The 21,289-nt window shown below is 46.3% G+C and overlaps 2 protein-coding genes across 3 annotated transcripts in view; one reads left to right on the top strand and one right to left on the bottom strand.

Moving 5' to 3' along the window:
• The window catches only part of NUP93 (nucleoporin 93), a 135,151-nt gene extending 129,271 nt beyond the window's left edge, over positions 1 to 5,880 (bottom strand). Inside the window, exon 1 of the mRNA XM_081335924.1 lies at positions 5,789 to 5,880. The gene's annotated coding sequence lies outside the window, so the exon portion shown is untranslated. The remainder of the gene's footprint in view (positions 1 to 5,788) is intronic.
• A 1,458-nt stretch (positions 5,881 to 7,338) lies between these two features.
• POLR2C (RNA polymerase II subunit C) lies at positions 7,339 to 17,675 on the top strand. Of its 2 annotated transcripts, XM_081336157.1 has the most exons (10): positions 7,339 to 7,537; positions 9,321 to 9,370; positions 9,478 to 9,546; positions 10,492 to 10,544; positions 12,693 to 12,767; positions 13,123 to 13,251; positions 14,263 to 14,314; positions 15,466 to 15,634; positions 15,924 to 15,998; positions 16,911 to 17,675. In XM_081336157.1, exons 1-10 carry the CDS (start codon positions 7,452 to 7,454, stop codon positions 17,053 to 17,055), a joined length of 903 nt encoding a protein of 300 aa, XP_081192283.1. In that variant the 5' UTR covers positions 7,339 to 7,451; the 3' UTR covers positions 17,056 to 17,675. The 2 variants fall into 2 exon arrangements, with proteins under 2 accessions (XP_081192283.1, XP_081192284.1); XM_081336158.1 differs by lacking the exon at positions 12,693 to 12,767.
• The last annotated feature ends 3,614 nt before the right edge of the window (positions 17,676 to 21,289 follow it).

Here is a 21,289-nt window from a genome sequence, read left to right on the forward strand (position 1 = left end):
TTCCAGGGCTGTTTTAACTTCAAACGGTCACGAAACGAATACCAATGTACAGCACCTAGCGTTTTGGATTTCATGCTGTCTTAAAAAAAGACAGGAGTGAATTGGGGAAGGAGGGCGTGCTGGTGGTGAAGTCTCCGATTCCGTTTCCATTGTTTCCAATGAACACGCTTCTGTTGTCTAATGGCTGGTTTATCTCCCCCCCCCCCCGCCCCGCCTGATCGAGAAATATAGCCTTCCTATCAAAATGACAGCTTTCAAATATTTTCCAGACCATCAGCGCAGAGGAGTGGAGTCTTTACAATTGGGGGGGGAGGGAGGGGGAGGATAGTTTACTGCATTCAGGAGACTGCAGACAAGACTCTTGATGTGACTGTTCAGCAAAGGAGAGATTAGCAGAGTCATCAGGCCAGGATATTTGAGGAAACAACAGCGGCACAGATGGGAGAGAGAGAGAGAATTGGAATTCCGAACCAATAACTGATCCAAAATCTAAGTAAGGCAAAGTTGTGGGGGTTTTGGTTTTTTTTTTTTTTTTTTTTTAAAAAATGACCTGTCACTAATTGTTGCTGCATTCAGCCACAAATTACGCTCTTGCACAAAATTATTCATTCTAACTCTCCTAAAAACAAAAAAATAAAATAAAAAAATAGCTGACTTTTATTTACCGATTAGCCCTTCTGGAAATATAAACTTAAAACAATCGGTCAGCTAAAAAGATTTCTTATTAGGCCAGGGAAGGATGTATAAAATCAAAGCTGGAGAGAGCACACAATCTATTCCACAGGTAGTCCTTGACTTACAACTGGTTACTTAGCAACCGCTTGAAATACCTCCCCAGAGCTACTTACCGTACGACTCGGTTTCGAATTCTGACGGCCGCCCCCTCCATGGTTATGCGGTAACATTTTGAGCAGCTGCCAACCGGCCCACACTTACGGCCGTTTGCATCATCCGCAGTGCCGTCAGCAAGATTCGTGACGGGTTTTTTTCCCCCAGAAACTGGTATTCATTTCCAGTTTCTGGCAAGAAACGACCATTGGCTAAAATCAACTCACTTAATGACCGCGGCAAAGAAGGTCATAACACCGGGCATGAACCTGTGGGGAGCAGCCTAATGACCGGCACAACGTATGACCTAGTTTCATTAATTACAGTTATAAGTTGAGGACAACCTGGTACTTTCAACTCTAGTAAATTTTTCAGTCCTCAAAAAGGACAGAAAGTGAGAAAGAAAAAGGCACCCGGGAGTATGGCCAATGGTCTTCTGTCATTGCCGGGGGAAGAGTGGGGGGGGGACATCAAAAATAAATAGAAAAGAGACACATGAATAAGCTGAGTATGGGGAAAGCATGAGAGTCCAGCTCTACAGAAATGCCTCATACTCAAACCCCAATGAAACAGGAAAATTAATTAAGATAACATAAGGCCATGGCATGTTTATCCTTACTGCAGATTAAAGAAAAACATATGAAGAACGGTTGCAGGAATTGGGTACATCTAGTGTAGTGAAAAAGGAGGACTGGGCTGACATGATAGCCGTGTTCCAATATCTCAGGGGCTGCCCCAAAGAAGAGGGAGTCAAGCTCTTCTCCAAAGCACCTGTGGGGAGGAGAAGAAGCAACGGATGGAAACTAGTCAAGGAGAGAAGCAACCTAGAACTAAGGAGAAATTTCCTGACAGTTAGAACAATTAACCAGTGGAACAACCTGCCTCCAGAAGTGGTGAATGCTCCAACACTGGAAGTTTTTAAGAAGAGACTGGACAGCCATTTGTCTGAAATGGTATAGGGTTTCCTGCCTGAGCAGGGGGGTTGGACTAGATGACCTCCAAGGTCCCTTCCAGGAATATGGAAGGGAGTCTGGCAAGTCTGTCAGCTTCTGCTGCTTTGTGTAGACTTACCTGGCAGGTACTTTTTCATCAATACTAACTGAATTATAATAATAATAATAATAATAATAATAATAATAATAATAATAATAATAATAATAATAAGTTGGAAGGGACCTTGGAGGTCATCTAGTCCAACCCCCTGCTCAGGCAGGAAACCCTATAGAACTAAGGAGAAACTTCCTGACAGTTAGAACAATTAACCAGTGGAACTCACCGGAGGCTTTTAAGAAGAGATTGGACAGCCACTTGTCTGGAATGGTATAAGGTCACCTGCTTGAGCAGGGGGTTGGACTAGAAGACCTCCAAGGTACCTTCCAATTCTATCATTTTTTGTTATTCTGTTAAATTAGAGGTAAAGTGGACGATGGTATGCTGTAGCAGTTCAGTGTTAGAACAACACAGGTCTCCAAACCTGGCCACTATAAGACTTGTGGACTTCAGTTCCCAGAATTCGCCAGTCAGCCATGGGAGTTGAAGTCTACAAGTCTTAAAGTGGCCAGGTTTGGAGACCCCTAGAATAGCATTTAGGAGACCCAACCATGGAAGTTCAGCCACGGAGGACCTAACCAGAACATCTAACCATAGCTCCCACCACTGAAGCTTACTGGGAGACTTTGGATCGGTCACGCTCTTTCAGCCCAGTCCAACTCAAGGGTTGTTGTAGGGGGAAATGGAAGGAGGCAGTGCGACGTTCAATGCCTTGAGCAACAGTAAAATGAGTTTTGCCTATCATTCGCAAAAGGTTATGTTAGTTATACAAATGCCACATGTCTTACAAATCCATATTTGGGAAGTGGGTTGCACATGAAACACCGAACTTCTCAGCTTAAAAGAACTGCCGCAGAAGATGCACACCAGCCAACCAGTTTGCCGGGATGAAAAAGGAAGGTATGCATTCTATTAAGCACTATGCGTTGCCCGCACCGTTTAGGATTCATGAGAATTCAGCTCTGCAATGCAGGCCTACCTGGTGAACGCGTAGAATTGCCAGGGGTCGATGCATATTTGAAATGCAAACAAGGCCAAGTAGCTTTTAAAAAAATGGCCCTGTGTAACTCGAATGCACAGCCCCGTGCCCAGGAAGAAGAAAAATGGTCCACTGATCCCATGTACTATTTTCTGAAGCTGCACATCTCCTAATCACAGAGAACTTCATGAATTGTAAGAGCAAATCCATATTCCTTATAGTCCAAGGAAATTCAAAGTGTGCCCTAAAAAGGTTAAAAGCTTCCTAATTAACAATGTGGGCTTCAAATAGACACCAAAGGCATGTGGGCAGAAACAAACAAGCTCTTGCAGAGATGACTCCTATCAAAATATTGGAATAAGGACTGTTTATTCCAGCTACCTGAAATTCATCACAATGAACGAAACATATTTGTGCAAAAACGCTTTATGAAGTTCTTCTGCCATAGAAGAAAGCAGAAGAAATAGGGGGAGAACAACTATCATTTTAGCAATGTAATATAAATGCCAACAGAACAGAATTAGTGGCTTAACACAATTTGAGATATTCCCATAAAGAGGAATAGGCCACGCTGAAGCCATTTCAGATATGACACGGTAGACACTGATTAATATATGCTTAAAGTTCCACCATATTCCAAAGGCAATTATGTTTTATTAGCCATTTCTATACGCTACCCTCAGGTTTATCTGACAGACTACCTTTATAGTTTTTCCGGTTTAAGGGGATGGTTTGAGCAAGTGGCTGGCAAGCATGCATAGCTCTATTCACACAAGCAGCGTGCATGTGCCCCTGCCGCTCACATAAATGGAAGGCACGCACACGTACACCCACTGCTCACAAGTGAAGATGTGCATGTGCATGCATGCTCATCAGCCGTTTCCACAGCCCAGTTGCAAACCTCTCATGGCCCACAGGTTGGGGACTCCTATTTTAAAGCAAAAAATGCTAATACATTTCAAACAATGGACTATTCTAAAGAAAGGATATTAAGGACTCCAAAGAAGCAGAAACATCAACCAAAAATACTAAAATGTACATGGGAGAGAGAACAAAATACTGTAAAGATAATCTTTATTCATTCATTTTCTACCACATATTTTTCCTTGCAATGTAATGTTACATATTGTACATTGTATGACTGCCTTGATTTTCCCCCCCCAAAAAAAAACATTCTGAACTTGGTTAGAATGAACAATGACTAGCTCAAAATCACATTCAGAAACTTCAACTTGTAAGGAGGGACTTTTTATTTATCTCCCGAGGTCTATTTTGAAATCTGTAAGCACATTCAGCATGCTGTATTCTCACAACACAGAGAACGATAAATTAGCCAAATTAGCCTTAAATGTAGGCTAATCACTCTACAAATCCAATCTGCATAGTTCATTTATGGATGATTTTACTGTGTTAACCCACAAAACTGGAGTAATTCCATCAGTTATGACTACATTTGTTGTGTATTGCATAACAGAACTTCTGGCTCTAGAGGTTCCACTTCACCATTATGGGAAAAGAATGCCAAGATGGAAAGGCTTAGCCCAAATCCAGCCTTTTTTAATGTTCTTTGAAAAGTGAACATGAAGTAAGATTATAGGGGCCTGCAGGTTTGCAGTGTAGCCCTAATTCACTAGGCAGATGCTTAGGACTGAAACCTAAGAACTTGAAATCATACACACATTTAACCAGAAGGAACTGAGGAAGGCTAACCAGAAAAATTATACACTCAAAGAATAGTAATTCTTCTATTCTCCCATCTCCTTCATGCTTGTCCTGAATGAATCATGGTCTTCAGAGTCTCCAGCAAGGTTTATTCACCGTCAGCTATCTGATCATTTTAAATTGGAAAAGCCAGATATTAAATTTGGCATTTTCTGCATCTAGAATTACTGTATTATGGTGCAATAATTAAGGTGCTGGACTAGGAAACCATGATTTTTAGTCCTCCTTTAGGTTTGAAGCTGATGGGTTGACTTTGGGCCAGTTTTTCATTCTGGGCCCAACCCATTTCATATGATTGTTACTGTAGGGAAAAGGAAGTGGGAGCAGGATATACAGTGCCCTGGTTTGTTTGTACAAATCAAGGCAAGATATAAGCAGAGGTAGCAACTTAAGTAAGAAATTGTCGAAATCCAGGGAGGTGGTCTATCAATTACAATATACCTAAAGGTTCTACAACACAGGCCTATGGAGGTTTGCTGAATTTAATGGGAACTGCCCCCAATTCAATACTATAATACTATACTGCCCCCAATTCAATACTATAATAAACAACAGCAGCAGAACGGCCCTTCCAAATGAGGGTCCTTTTCTTCGAAATCAGTGCTTCTCAAACTTGGCAACTTTAAGACACCTGGTCTTCAACTCCCAGAATTCCCTAGCTATGCTATGACGGCTGGGAAATTCTGGAAATTGACATTCACATGCCTAAAACTTGCCATGTTTGAGGAAACCATGTTGTAAACGCTAGTTAGCCAGATGACAAAAGTCAGGGGAAACATTAGTCCAAATAAAACCTCCATTTCCGGGCACCAGGAGGGTCCCCTTCATGCTTCTGGGACTCCTAATGGAGACAAGCCTGTAGGGGGTGTCTGGCACCTGCTGGTGGGGTCCCAGCGAAGTTAAAAAGCGGGGCTGCTTGTTCACGAGGCAGGCAAAATCTAACCCACGCCGTCTCGTTCCTCCATATGCCTTTCGGACTTCAACTCCCAGAATTCCCTGCACCACTCAGCCATTGGCTTTACCGCTTATGGAATTCTGGGAGTTGAAGTCCAAAAGGCTAAAGAAAGCTGCTTGCAGAAAGTGGGGGGGGAATACACCCCTGGGGGCGCCTCCAGCTACGGCACCGCATTTCGGGAAAGCCCCAGGGAAGAATATCCAACAAGCTCGCAAAAGGAACCGCGTGTTCTACCCCGGCACGGCCACACTTACCGTCCCCGCTCGTTCCGCCGGCGGCGCTCTTACGTCGACAGCGCGCCGCTGCCCGTCGTCCGCAACGATTGGTGGAGAGTCCGGCTTCTCCCATCAGCCCTTGCGACGGCGCGCAAAGCTGGCCCCGCCCACGCCCTTATGACGCTTGAGAGGGAGGGATGTTGACGGGGGGGGGGAAACGGAGCGCACGAATAATACGAAATAAAAAATGAGACTGGCTTAGGTGGGAGATGCTTGCTTTTCTCTCGTTCTTTCTTTCCTTTGTGTGGATCCGCGTTCTTTCCCGACGTATGGGCAGAATGAAATCTGGGTGGCGGCCATGAAGGCGCCTCCCGCCGCCACCCTAAATCACGACTAGCGAGGCTTCGTTGCTATGGAAACAGAAGGCCCTACTGCTTTCATTCGGTGGCCACGCAAAATCTAAAGGGGGCGGGGGGGCGGGGTGGTAACTCATCTCTAACCCATCTGCAAAAAAGGAAGAATAAAACTTACCCTAAAGTCGGATTAATTTAATTTAATTAATTTAATTATTATATTTGTATACCGCCCTTCTCCCGAAGGACTCAGGGCGGTGAACAGGGCAATGACTGATTTATAGGTAGCCCTCGACATGACAATAATTGGGACCAGCATTTCCATTGCTAAGCAAAGCAATTGCCCTTTTTGGCCATGATTCATATATGAATTGTGCAGCTGCCAAGTGAATCGCATGGGTTGTTAAGTGCACCCAGCTTCTCTCGTTGGCTTTGCTTGTTGGAACGCAGCTGGGAAGGTTGTAAATGGCAACTGGGTGACCCTGGGATGCTGCCACCACCATAAGTACATCCCAGTTGACAAGTGCCTGAATTCTGATCACAAAACCATAGGATGCTGGGCTAGTCGTTAAGTGCGAAGACTGACTATAAGTCATTTTTGGTCAATGGTCAAAACCTAAGTCATTGATTTGTAACTTTGAATGGTTCCTCGCGTTTGATTTAGATCTCTGCATCACTGCGCATCAGGGAACGTGCATTTTTTTTTGTTGTTCGAAGATGGTTGCATAGGGGTTGCACTTCTGCGAATGTTAACATTCTTCAGTAATACTATGCAATTGTTTCACTTCTGCAGGAGAGAGAGAGAAGAAAAATAAGCCATTTCCGATGTTCATAGCAGTTCTAAACTAGACCCAACGTTGGGGTTAGACTGGAAGACCTCCACGGTCCCCTTCCTGCCCTATGATTCTTCCCATTTTCTAACCCCCAGCTGAGGGGCTGGGGAGAACCCATAAAGACCTAAATGTGCTTTCTTGCTAACCCCAGTTTAAGGATGGGCAACTATCTTGACTTCACCACCTGTGGACTTCAACTCCCAGAATTCCTGAGCCAGCACAGCTGGCTCAGGAATTCTGGGAGTTGAAGTCCACAAGCTCTTAAATAAGGCTCCCAGGTTGGCCAGCCCTGCCTTAAACCCACCGGCTATCCCTCGCTGAGCGCAGCGGGTCAGCCATCCAAGCGCCCGGAGCGAGCCCCGCAGAGAGGCGGCGAGAGGGCGCTCCAGGGCCGGGCTCAGAAGGCGAGGCGGGGCGTCGTGCTCCGGGTCCTCCCGGGTCGCTGGGAGGCAGGCGAGCGCCCGTCCGGCTCCGGAGAAGGAAGCGCCGAGGCGCAGCCAGACCACCGGCCCCGCCATGCCCTACGCCAACCAGCCCACGGTGCGCATCACGGAGCTGAGCGACGACAACGTCAAGTTCATCATCGAGAACACCGACCTGGCGTGAGCAGCGGCAACCGGGCGCCCGCCTTCCCCTGCCCAGAGCCGGCCCGGGGAGGGGGGGTCTCAGGGGAGGGGAGGGGTCTCTGCACGGCCAAGCCGCCCTGGACACGCAGGACTTTCCCTGCCCCGTCCCCGCGTGGGGAGATCCAGCCACGGCCAACTGGTCTGGACACGCAGGACTTTCCCTGCCCCGTCCCCACGTGGGGAGATCCAGCCACGGCCAGCTGTTCTTGACACGCAGGACTTTCCCTGCCCCGTCCCCGCGTGGGGAGATCCAGCCACGGCCAGCCAGTCTGGACACGCAGGACTTTCCCTGCCCCGTCCCCGCGTGGGGAGATCCAGCCACGGCCAGCCAGTCTGGACACGCAGGACTTTCCCTGCCCCGTCCCCACGTGGGGAGATCCAGCCACGGCCAGCCGTTCTGGACACGCAGGACTTTCCCTGCCCCGTCCCCGCGTGGGGAGATCCAGCCACGGCCAGCCAGTCTGGACACGCAGGACTTTCCCTGCCCCGTCCCCGCGTGGGGAGATCCAGCCACGGCCAGCCATTCTGGACACGCAGGACTTTCCCTGCCCCGTCCCCGCGTGGGGAGATCCAGCCATTCTGGACATGCAGGACTTTCCCTGCCCCGTCCCCGCGTGGGGAGATCCAGCCACGGCCAGCCGGTCTGGACACGCAGGACTTTCCCTGCCCCGTCCCCGCGTGGGGAGATCCAGCCATTCTGGACATGCAGGACTTTCCCTGCCCCGTCCCCGCGTGGGGAGATCCAGCCACGGCCAGCCGGTCTGGACACGCAGGACTTTCCCTGCCCCGTCCCCGCGTGGGGAGATCCAGCCACGGCCCGCCGGTCTGGACATGCAGGACTTTCCCTGCATGGGTGTATACAGCCACGGGCAGCCAGTCTGGACACGGGGGTCTTTCCCTCCCCTGCCTCTGCGTGGGGAGAACAAGCCGTGGCCAGATGGTTTGGACACGTGAGTCTTTCCCCACCCACATGTGGGGAGATCCAGCCAGGGCAGCAATGGGGGGGATGTTGGGCTGCCTTGCTGGCAGCCACCCCTGCCCGAGTCTTTTGGATTATAGGTAGTTGCTCATTTAGTGACCATTCAAAGTTGCAACAGCGCTGAAAAGAGGGATTACGACTGTTTTTCACACTTTATGACCGTTGCAGCATCCCCGTGGCTACACGATAAGAATTCAGATGTTTGGCAACTGGCCTATATTCATGACGGTGGCACAGTCCCAGGGTCCCCGTGATCCGCTTTTACGACCTGACAAGCAAAGTCAGTGAGGAAGCCAGATTCTCGTAACCCTGTTACTAACTTAACAGCTGCAGCGATTCACTTAACAACCGTGTCAGGAAAGTTCGTAAAATGGGGCAAAACTCTCTTAACAACTGGCTTGCTTAGCAGTGGAAACCTTGGCCTCAATTATGGTCGTAAGGCGAGGACTACCTATACTGCAATGGGGTCTTGATGGGGCTGCCCTTGAAGGTCAAGCTGCAAGTGGTTTGGCATGGGGGGGGTTGGGGAGGAGGCAAGGGTCACTTCAGCAGGCCCACTGCTTTCTCAAACTGGGCAACTTTAAATCAGAATTCTCCCAGAATTCCCCTGACGGCATGGGAAATTATGGTTCATCGCCCAGTCAGCCAGATATTCAGACTGGATTTGGAACTCTTATCCACCTATCAAGGCCTTCCTAGAACTGGGATAATTATTACAAACTATTGCAATTTAGATGTTGTGAATATTGTGGTGGGTTTTTTTTATTATTATTATTCCAGAGTCGCCAATTCCATCAGGAGAGTATTCATAGCAGAAGTTCCTATTATAGGTAATGTCCCCGACATTTGTCACGTCCTCTCATTCATTCACTTTCTCTTTGTATTAATTTGAGAAGAAAATTCATTGTGTTTTACGTCATTCTTATTTTGTGTTCAGCTATCGACTGGGTTCAGATTGACGCCAATTCATCAGTGCTGCACGATGAGTTCATAGCACACAGGTTAGGTGAGTACTCATACAACAGAAGGAAAAAGCTTTTTTTTCTTGTAAATTTTTATTTTATTTCATTCGGAAAATGAAAAATACAAGAAAAAAAATTACCAAAAAAAAAAACCAACAGAAGGAAAAAGCATCTTTAGGAATTCTCTAGATCAGTATTTCTCAACCTTGCCCATTTTAAGATAGGTGGACTTCAACTCCCAGAATTCCCCAGCCAGCTATGGTAATTCTGGGACTTGAAGTCCACATACCTTAAAGCAGAGGTCCCCAACCTTTTGGGCACCAGGAACCAGTTTCGTGGAGAGAGGTTTTTCCACGGATCGGAGGGTGGGTGGTTTTGTGTGCTGCCTGCATCCCACGGATGGGGTTTCGCTTGTTTGTGCGGCCCAGGCATGCCACAGCCCGGTACTGGTCCACAGACCAGGGGTTGGGGACCCCTGCCTTAAAGTTAGCAAGGGTGAGAAACACTGATTATAGATTCAATTAGAATCATTGCTATTTACACGTACTATAAAGGACGCGGTGGCTCAGTGGGTTAGGACGCTGAGCTTGTGGATCAGAAGGTCGGCAGTTTGGCGGGTCAAATCCCGAGTGCCGCGTTACAGAGTGAGCGCCTGTTACTCGTCCCAGCTTCTGCCAACCTAGCAGTTCGAAAGCACGTAAAAATGCAAGTAGAAAAATAGGGACCACTACGGTGGGAAGGTAACAGCGTTCCGTGCGCCTTTGGCGTCCACTCATGCCGGCCACATGACCACGGAGACGTCCTGGGACAAGCGCTGGCTCTTTGGCTTTGAAACGGAGATGAGCACCGGCCCCTAGAGGCGGAAACGACTAGCACGCATGTGCGGGGGAACCTTTACCTTTACCTTACACGTACTCTGCCAGATAGTTCTGACTGGATTGGAACTTTTGACTATTTTTCATCATCAATTAATTTCTCTCCCCCCTTAGGTCTGATCCCACTTACCAGCGACGGTGTGGTTGATAAGCTGCAATATTCCAGGGTGAGTCTAAACCAGCGATAAACTATATTTCTGGAGGATCACTATGAGCAGAGAGATAAAGATGGAGGCTCAAAATTCCTTTTTCAATTCTTCTCCCAAGGCACCCTTGCTGCAGAATACTAAATTAATAGTAGTAGTAGTAGTAGTAGTAGTAATAAATTAAATTTATATGCTGTCCAACTCCCTGTGACTTCTTGTCCTAGATTGCACTTTTGTTATGGTGATTATTTATTAAATTTGTTTTGCTGGACTCAGGTTGGGCTTACAATACAATGCATTTTTTCATAAAACGTCCGCAATACAAACTTCAAGCACAATGCAATGCCATTAAATCACAATATAAAAATAACCAAAACAATAGTGGAATGGAAAAGATGGGATTGATTTTATTCAGAACAAATATGGGACTACAAAGTATCATTTAGCATTTGAATAGTTATTAGTTATTGTAACTAGAGGCTATATTTCTTTTCTATGGCTAAGGAGAGTTAAAGTGCGATAGGGTTTAAAGAGCAATTATAGTAATTAGAATATTTTAGAGTAAGATTGTATGATGTAATACCCTGTATTCGGCTCTGGGAAGTCGGGGGGGGGGTGTTGGGATGGGAGGGAAGGGGAGAGGGGTGGGGTAGATGGGGTATATATTTTAAAAATGTATTTTAAAACTTTTCAATTAAAAAAAATAACCAAAACAATTAACCAATGGTGAACAGTCTGGCTTTCTAGACTTTCAGAAGACCAGGTCCAAAGTAGCTAGTCTGGCTTTGGGAAAGAAGGCAGAAGAATGATAGAAAAACAGCCGTTTCTGACCTCGCCCTGCTCAATGGGGCACAGCTAAAGTCTTGGAGAAACTCTTCCCGTTAGTGAATTCAGAATTGGAGATAGCTGTGCAATGACAAATTTGCCATATTGATGTTCACCTTACTAGATAGCCCAGTCAGTAAACATACCAGATGAGTTAATTCTATTTTATTTTAATTCTATTTTATAAGAGAATGCTGTGTGTGCTGCAGTGGTTAGAATGCAGTATTGCAGACTAATTCTGCCAACTGCCAGCAGTTCAGTTCTCACCGGCTCAAGGTTGACTCAGCCTTCCATCCTTCCGAGGTCGGTAAAATGAGGACCCAGATTGGGGGTTTTTGTTGTTGTTGTTTTGTTTTGGGGGGGCGACATGCTGACTCCGTAAACCGCTTAGAGCTGTAAAGCACTGTGAAGTGGTATATAAGTCTTAAGTCCTATTGCTATTGTAAAACTACATTAACAGAACCTTGTAATCCTGAAAGCACAATTAGTCCTCGATTTACAACAGTTCATTTAGCAACCGTTTAAAGTTACAACAGTGCTGACAAAGTGACTTATAACCATTTTTCTTACTTGCAACCACTGCAGCGTCCCCAGGGTCAGATGATCAAAATTCAGACGCTTGGCAACTGACTCGTATTTATGACAGTTGTGGGGTCCCAGGGTCACATGATCCCCTTTTGCAACCTTCCGACAAACAAAGTCAAGGGGGAAGCCGGATTCCCTTAACAACCCTATTACTCACTTAACAACTGCAGCGATTCTCTTAACAGCTGTCTCAGATAGCCACAGACGTTTGGGGATCGACTGTGGTCACGAGTTGAGGTCTGCCTGTAATTCGCTTGCATATCTTTAGTTTCTAGGTTCTGCCTGCTGTATTTATTTGTCTCGTGGCACATTCACATCATGTGTCAGTAAAAAGGAACACGGGGTAAAATACAAAGCGTAGAATATAAAATCTGAAATCTTAACTGGAAGATTACAAACTAAGTTGCAGTGTGTGTGTGTGTGTGTGTGTGTGTGTGTGTGTGTGTGTAAACAGCCTGGAAACCAGCGAAATCTCCGTTATAGGCTCTCTTTTGACTTAATAATAATAATAATAAAGTTGGAAGGGACCTTGGAGGTCATCTAGTCCAACCCCCTGCTCAGGCAGGAAACCTTATACCATTTCAGGCAAATGGCTGTCCAGTCTCTTCTTAAAAACCTCCAGTGTTGGAGCATTCACCACCTCTGGAGGCAGGTTGTTCCACTGGTTAATTGTTCTAACTGTCAGGAAGTTTCTCCTTAGTTCTAGGTTGCTTCTCTCCTTGACTAGTTTCCATCCGTTGCTTCTTGTCCTGCTTTCAGGTGCTTTGGAGAATAGCTTCTGCCACTCTGTGTTGGATAATGTGGGGGGTTTTGGCCCCGCCGTCACCGTTCAGGGTTATCATTTTGCTCGGCTTGTAGAGGGCATCTGCCATGGCCAGTGGCCAGTCCGGCCCAATGTTTGGCCTCATTTAGAGCCAAGGTCCCCAACCCCAGGTTCGTGGGACGGTACCGAGCTGCGGTATGCCAACAGCCGGTCCGCACAAACAAACACAGCCCCATCCGCGGGATGCAGGCAGCCACAAAACCACGCAACCCTCTGGTCCGTGCGCAAAAAAAATCCTCTTTCCATGGAACCAGTCCCTGGTGCCCAAAAGATTGGGGACCTCTGCTTTTAGAAGACTGACATTCCCTGGGTGAGTTGAGCTCCAGAAGGATCCCTCATCCTTCCCGTCTCCCCTTTTTTTATCAGGACTGCAACTGTGATGAGTTTTGTCCCGACTGTTCAGTGGAGTTCTCTCTGGATGTCCGGTGCAATGAAGACCAGACTCGGCATGTCACATCTCGGGATTTGATCTCCAACAACTCCCAAGTTATACCGGTCAGTATCCTGTTCTCAAGGGATGCGGTGGCTCAGTGGGTTAGGACGCTGAGCTTGTCGATCTGAAGGTCGGCAGTTTGGCGGGTTGAATCCCAAGTGCTGCGTAGCAGAGTGAGCGCCTGTTACTCGTCCCAGCTTCTGCCAACCTAGCAGTTTGAAAGCACGTAAAAAATGCAAGTAGAAAAATAGGGACCACTACGGTGGGAAGGTAACAGCGCTCCGTGCGCCTTTGGCGTCTAGTCATGCCGGCCACAGGACCACGGAGATGTCCTCGGACAAGCGCTGGCTCTTCGGCTTTGAAACGGAGATGAGCACCGGCCCCTAGAGTTGGAAACGACTAGCACGCATGTGCGGGGGAACCTTTACCTTTTTTATCCTGTTCTCTCTCTCTCCACATGGCCGTCCTCGAGGGAGGTTGGGTCAAGAGACGAACAGGGCCGAGACTCCAAGAAAGCAACTTGATGGTTGCAGACCGTTTGCAGATTCTAGAAAGCTTTGTGCAGAAACGCTTGCTTCTTTCGAAGGACAACGCGGGTTATTTGTTCTCATTTATTATCGTTAGTAGTCCATAACTCTATTCAGGCTTCACAAGTTGAACTGTCAGACCTGCTTCCACTTGGGCTTCTAAGTAAAAACGATCCCTACCTCCGTTTGTTGAGAAAGGTGTGGTTTACTAGAAGTGACGTGAATTAACAGCAGTTTCAAAGCCAGAACTGAGAGTTTGCGTGTAAAATTTTCCCAGTTAACTTTCCTTCCTTGCTCCCTTCCCACTGCTTGTCTCTCATTGTCCAAACGATTTTAAAAGAGATGTTTTGGAAACAAGTCGCTCTACGTGTGGCACTCTTCTCCCGGGGAAACAACCTTGGAAATTTTGTGGGTTCTTACCGAGAAATCATCTCGCAGTTCAGCTTCGTTTTACCCCAAGCCTTTGCCCTCCTTTCCAGCCTTCTCCCCGGAGGCTTATGGCCAACTGGCATTGTCCTTGTTCTAACTTTCCTTTGTCCCCTGCAGGTGACATCCAGGAGAAGGGACAATGATCCCAATGACTACGTTGAACCAGATGGTACGTTCCCAATCATGGCTGGCTGGGGAATTCTGGGAGCTGAATTCCACAAGGCTTAAAAGTTGCCAAGTTTGGAAAACCCTGCTTTAAGAAGGAGGAGCATTCTGGCTGATCTATGAGCCATCACTTGAGTAGTGGATACCACAGCTGTAGTTGGTACTAAGAGTCCATTTTCATGGGACAGCTATAAGCTTGGGCAGATGATGGTGGTGATGATTAAGGAAGGTATTGGGCTGGAGAAGACTTTTCTGAGCAAGACATCCCACATCTTACTTTATAGCACTTAGACTTCTATACCGCTTCACAGTGCTTTACAGCCCTCTCTAAGCGGTTTACGGAGTCAGCCTTTTGCCCCCTAACAATCTGGGTCCTCATTTTACTGACTTCGGAAGGGTGGAAGGGCTGAGTCAGCCTTGAGTCTGTCAGGATTGAACTCCTGGCAGTGGGCAGAGTCTGCCTGCAATAACGCGTTTTAACCACCGCGCATCATGGAGGGACGGAGGAATAGAAGGAAAGGCAATAGCAATACTTGAGACTATACAAACTTATACACTGCTTCACAGTGTTTTACAGCCCTCTCTAAGCTGTTTATGGAGTCAGCATATTTGTCCCCAACAATCTGGGTGCTCATTTTACCGACCTCGGAAGGATGGAACGCTGAGGCAACCTTGAGCCGGTCAAGATCAAACTCCTGGCAGTGGTCAGAGTCAGCCTGCAATACAGCATTCTTCATTTATGGCAGGGGTGTCAAACTCAATTTCATCGAGGGCCGCATCAGCATTGTGGTTGTCCTCAAGGGGCCGGGTGGGCGTGGCCTACTGGGTGGGCGTGGCTAGAGTGCGTATGGCCTACTGGGTGGGCGTGGCCAGCTCTACATCGTTCGCATCAAGGGTGCCTATGGGGGCCTGGGCAGGAGTGGGACAGATAGGAGGGTCTCTGGCAGAAGGAGGGTCTCTGGGCCAGGGCCAAGGCAGTGGGGGACGTTCCCTCACTGTTTCCAGGATGGCTTCGCGGGCCACATGAAACCACTTCGCGGGCCGGATCCGGCCCCCGGGCCTTGTGTTTGACATATCTGATTTATGGGCACCCATCGCCATTCTGATAAGCCAACAGTCCAACAAGTTGTACCGTTGTCCCTTTTTTTTTTAAAGACATCCTGATTGTCAAGTTACGCAAAGGCCAAGAACTAAAGCTCCGGGCCTATGCTACGAAGGGCTTTGGTAAGGAGCATGCCAAGTGGAACCCCACAGCAGGTGTGGCCTTCGAGTACGATCCAGACAACGCCCTGCGTCATACAGTCTATCCCAAGCCTGAGGAATGGTAGGTTTCCGTAAAGCTTTTCCTTCTTGTTCCTGTTTGGTCAGTCAGATGCTTCTGATTTTTGTGACCAGAAAGACGTCTTTTCTCCAGGACTGTCTTATCAGGACCTGCCTCTTTTGAGTTTCCCTCAGGTTATTTTGACATCTGGGCTGGCATCTAAACCACCTTGACTTCCGACATCCTGGTTTTTTGTTTTTTTGATTGCCTGTGATCTTTCCCAAGGGTCTTCTCTAGGGGTGTTTACCTTTGCACCCGGCCACATCAGTTCTGTGCTTCTGTCTCCTTCTAGGCCAAAGAGCGAATATTCTGAAATTGACGAAGATGAAGCCCAGGCTGCCTATGACCCCAACGGGAAGCCAGAAAGGTGAGGGATCGGGTACCTGAACTAGATTTTCTCCAACTGGAACTCAGCTGGTTGGACAAGACTACAGGTACCGGGTTTCCACAAAAATAAGACCGGGTCTTATGGAATTTTGCTCCAAAAGATGCGTTAGGGCTTATTTTTCAACTGAGTCTTATTTTCAAGGAGATACGGTAGTCCTTACAACCAATCACTTAGTGATTGTGGAAAGATACCATGGACTTCCCTGGGGGTGTCTGTATGACCTGGATTTGAAGGGACAGTGGTCTCCCTCCCCCCTGCAGTCAGATGACCACACTTTGGACACGGCAACCGAGCTGCCTTTACAGACATTTGCCGTGTCCTACAGACATGTCACCACACACTACAATGGTTGTTTTTTTCCCCAAAAACCAGCATTTGCTTCTGGTTTTTGTAAAAATGTCTCCCCAGCAAACCATTGGTTTGCTTAATGGCCAGGATTCACTTAAGAACTGCGGTATTTTGCTTAACAGCCACCACAATAAAGTCACAAAATCAGGTCAGTAATGTGGGTGACGCAGTTTACAACAGTAACGAGTTATAATAACGGGTGATGGGCATGTTCCATTGCAGTCGTAACTCAAGGATTACCTGTGGTCTAAACAGCCAATTAGGACGGTGGCATTCTCTTACCTCCCCTGAAACCAGCACAGTGCTTTGTTCACACTTCAGCTTAATCCATGTTTTGTTTTAATCCTGGCTTATTGAACACCATAAATAATGGTGCTGAAAAGCAACGACAATGGATCGAAGGCCAGGAGCCCAGGGAATTGTCAATTCAGGGGCACATCAGTGCAATAATTAAATTAATAAAACCGCAGATTACAAACCCCAAATGCTAGGTTTCAATCATGGGTTAAATTAAGGTCCCCCAACCTTCTTATCCCTGCTCAGGTTTTACTACAATGTGGAGTCCTGTGGCTCTCTGCGTCCCGAGACCATCGTACTCTCGGCCTTATCAGGCCTGAAGAAGAAGTTGAGCGACCTCCAAACTCAGTTGAGTCAAGTGATCCAGAATGAAGTGTTGACCATAAACTAATGTTAGTTCACTGCTTGGAACAACCCTGGTTTCTGGGAATGATAAAAGCAGCTGAGGTCACCGGCGGGCCTAATTTGGTCAGAGGAAACTCTTGCCTCCAAATCCAATACCCGTTGGTGTTTTTCTCTTGCTAACTTTGGGTCAAAACTTTGTTTGTTCTAAATCAGTGTTTGTCAACCTCGGCCATTTTAAAATATGTGGACTTCAAATCCCAGAATTTCCTGGCCACCATAATGCATAGACTTTAACTCCCATGTTGGCTGAGGAATGCTGGGAGTTGAGGTCTATACATCTTAAAGTTGGTGGAGTTGAGAAACGCGCTTCTAAATTGCATTCAGCATTCTCTTAACAAAATATTGGCCAACCTTGGGGCATATTTAAGGCTCGTGGACTTCAACTCCCAGAATTCTCCAGCCAGCCGTGCTGATTGGGAATTCTGGGAGTTGAGGTCCACAGGTCTTAAAGTAGCTAAGGTTGGGCACCCCTGCCATGGATGTAGGAATACGTGGCTTGAGAATAAGACCACCAACCTTATCTCTCGTTCTCTTCTGAGGTCTTGAATGAAAAATCTCCAGTTTGAGGAAGGTCCATGTTATCCAACAGATGTTTGTTCATACATACCGGTAATAAAAAATAAATTCTCTATTGAGAAAGGGATGTCTGCGTTTTTATTTTTCCTTCCAGCTCAGAACACGCTCCAGAGTTTGACAGTATCTGTACAAGTATATGGAATTTCTTCCCTATCAATTACTTTTTAAAAAAAAAATGGATTCCTTTCCTCAGCCTATTTGTTTTGTGGATCAGGTAAAACTATAGGTTTATGAACCTCAATTTATAACCATTCATTTAGTGATGGTTTGAAGTTAACAACGGCACTGGAAAAGTGAGATGGCCATTTTTCACATTTACAATTTTGCAGCATCCCCATTGGTCATGCCATCAAAATTCAGACATTTGGCAAATGGCTCATATTTATGGCGGTTCCAGTGTCCCGGGGTCATGTGATCCCCTTTTTGCGACCTTCTGACAAGCAAAATCAATGGGGAAACCAGATTTGCTTAAACAACTGTGTTACTAACTTAACAACTGCAGTGATTCACTTAACTTAATTGCAGTAACAAAGGTTTAAATAGAAATATACACAAACCTGCCATACTAAAAGTAACCACTTGGTGGCGCCAGGCACTTGTGGATGAAAATGTCTTTAGTTTGAAGTGCACAGCACGAACTACTGTAGTAAAACTGCCAAGCTTACAAGCAAACAACCTGCAGTTAAGTCCTACAGGGGTAGGCAACCATGGCTTGCTCAGGAATTCTGGGAGTTGAAGTCCACGAGTCATAAAAGAGCCAAGGTTGCCTAACCAAGTTAGGCTCATCCCTTGCAATAACCAGCTGCCGCTCACTCCTTTTTTGCAAAAGCCAGGAAGGTATTATTAACACAAATGTTTTGTTGGAAATACTGATGAAGTAATATCAGAAATTACAGCAACTGGAAATGGATAGTCACATTGATTAAGAGAGAACTGGGCGCTGCAATCTTTTTTACTCTTCGGTGCTTAATGCAGCACATTTGATTTTTTAAAAAATAAATTTACTAAGTTTGTTGAATTCTGAAATAGGGCAGAAGCACATAATTGCCAGATAAACAGTGGATTCTGCTCCATAATCCAGCTAGATTAAAGCTAGATTAAAATTGCTTTGTATTTCAGCTTGTTTTTTTAATCAAATATTGTGTTTTAAATATTGGCTATGTTGAGCTGATGTATGGATGGATTTCACTGTTGGTCATGCTTATTTCTGCTTTAAGGCGATTGTTGATAGCCTTTAGGGTTTTATTAGTTTTGAAAATTGCTTTTATTGGAGTGTTGTGGTTAGCTTAAAGAAGAGGAGGAACTATACACACTGAAATCCTGTAACACCATCAAACAACAACATCTGCCTATCCCAGGTCCTTGGGAAGGACTCAACAGGTGGATAAAAATGCCAAATCCATCCTGAACATCTGGCTGACTGTGCATAACCATCCATAATAGCAATAACACTGGTGGGATAAAAAGACACAAGAATGGAGCGTTGTTTCTATTAACAAAGATGAACTGGTTTTTTTTTCCTCTTGGCTGTCTCTAATTCTGTCCATAAAGAGAGCCCGTGAAGATATTTGTTAGGTGAAGCCTGATAGAAATGCCCCCATTTTGCAATAGGCTAAGTTTTAATTTAGGACGTTCCGTGCAACCATCCACTGAGGCTTGTAAGCCGTCTTGTGCAAATCTTTTGAAAAGATGTTCAGCGCTTCCTCCCTTTCATCGAATTCCAGGCAAACTTCTAGAGGAAATGCAGCGTTCTTGCTGTGCAAATTTGTCTACACACACAAGCTCCCTCCCTTTTGCCCTGGGCCTCAATCCTGCTGGAGCATCACCCTCCACAACTCTTAAGTTGCTGATTGCAGCAATACAGCTAACAGTGTGAAATGTATTTCAGCCCAAAGCCATGTCCCTCATCATCTTGGCAAGAGGGTGCCAGCACGTTTCCCTGCTCCTGTGTGCCCTGCCTGGGCACGGCTCATAAATAAGGGTCTGAGCTCCAGAAATGTATGTTGGAGAGGCTAGTATCAATATTCAAAGGTGAGCCTATCTTCTTGAGAAGGAATACATATTCTAAGCAGATGCTTGGAAAGGCTGGCACATTGTTTCAAACAAAGGCGGGAAAACCCCTTGCAATGTGATTTTATTATTATGGGCAGTGATCAAAGTTAAATCTATATACTACTAAAATGACAGAATAATAGAGTTGGAAGGGATCTTGGAGGTCTTCTAGTGCAACCACTTATTCAAGCAGGAGACTATACCAGGGGTAGGCAACCTCAGCTCTTTTATGACTCATGGACTTCAGCTCCCAGGTCCATGAGTCATAAAAGAGCCGAGGTTGCCTACCCCTGCTCTATACCGTCTCAGACAGGTGAATGTCCAGTCTCTTCTTAAAAACCTCCAGTGATGGAGCACCCACGATTTCTGGAGGCAAAGCTGTTCCACTGGTTAATTGTTCTCACTGTCAGGAAGTTTCTCCTTAATTCCAGGCTGCTTCTCTCTTTGATCAGTTTCCATCCATTGTTTCTTGTCCTGCCTTCTGGTGTTTTGCAACGTGAGTTGACCCTCTCTTCTTGGTGGCAGACCCTCAAATACTGGAACACTGCTATCAGGTCTCCTAAGAAGTCCTCAACTTATCAAAATTGAGCCAAAGATTTCAGTTGCTAAGTGAGACCTTTGGTAAGTGAGTTTTGTCCCATTTTACATGACCATAGGGATGCTGCAATGGTCGTTAAGTAGGAAAAAAACAGTCATAGGTCAATTTTTTCAGTGTCATTTACTGACCTTGGATGATCGGTAAACAAACTGTTATAAGTGAGGGATTATCTGTAATGACACATTTCTCTGGATCACCCTTTGGTCACTTTTTGGAGCCAGGAATATTGATATGCTTAGATAAGCGTGTCTGCCCATAAACCTAACCCTGGTTTTCTCCCCCCCCCCCCCCAATTTCTCCAAAAGCTGGGCAGAGTTTGTCTATGGAGATTCTCAGTCATCCGGGTCATGGTTATTCCAAAGGTGCTTTTTCAAGAGGCAACCGGACTTCCTTGTTTTTCTTGGAAGACTTTTTGCTTCTCATCCAAGAAGCTTCTTCCGCTCTGACTGGATGGTGGGGAGTCAAGAGCGGAAGAAGCTTCTTGGATGAGAAGCGAAACATCTTCCAAGAAAAACAAGGAAGACCAGTTGCCTCTTGAAAAAGCACTTTGGGCACTGGGCAGAGTTTTTGTAGTTTTATTATTTGCAGGCAGCAGGCCCAATGGAGTGGGGAAGAGCTTCATTCTAAAGCCTGAGGGGCTTGCACCCTTTCTCAACCTCAGCCTCTTTGAGAGGGATGGACCTCCACACTTCCAGAAACCCCCAGCCAGCCTTTAGACCCACTTCCCAGTTATCAGGCAGGTGAAAACTAAACCAGGTTGGACAGCGGTCTTCAAACTGGGCCCTTTTATGACTTGTGGACTTCAACTCCCAGAATTCCTCAGCCAGAATTCTGGGAGTTGGAAGTACACGGGTCATAAAAGGGCCCAGTTTGAAGACCCCTGCACGCTGGCTGAGGAATTCTGGGAGTTGAAGTCCACAAGTCATAAAAGGGCCCAGTTTGAAGACCCCTGAGGTAGGGATTCCACAACATTTCCCTCAAATTGGCTCGTTCA

Source organism: Vipera berus (genome assembly GCF_964194415.1).
Source record: "Vipera berus genome assembly, chromosome: 10".
Lineage (NCBI taxonomy): Eukaryota > Metazoa > Chordata > Lepidosauria > Squamata > Viperidae > Vipera > Vipera berus.

Excerpts from the sequence above, each read along its gene's own strand:
- POLR2C (XM_081336157.1), top strand. The coding sequence starts at position 7,452 with ATGCCCTACGCCAACCAGCCCACGGTGCGCATCACGGAGCTGAGCGAC. Across the intron at positions 9,547-10,491 it reads GTTCATAGCACACAGGTTAG|GTCTGATCCCACTTACCAGC; the intron begins GTGAGTACTCAT and ends CTCCCCCCTTAG. Across the intron at positions 13,252-14,262 it reads ACAACTCCCAAGTTATACCG|GTGACATCCAGGAGAAGGGA; the intron begins GTCAGTATCCTG and ends TGTCCCCTGCAG.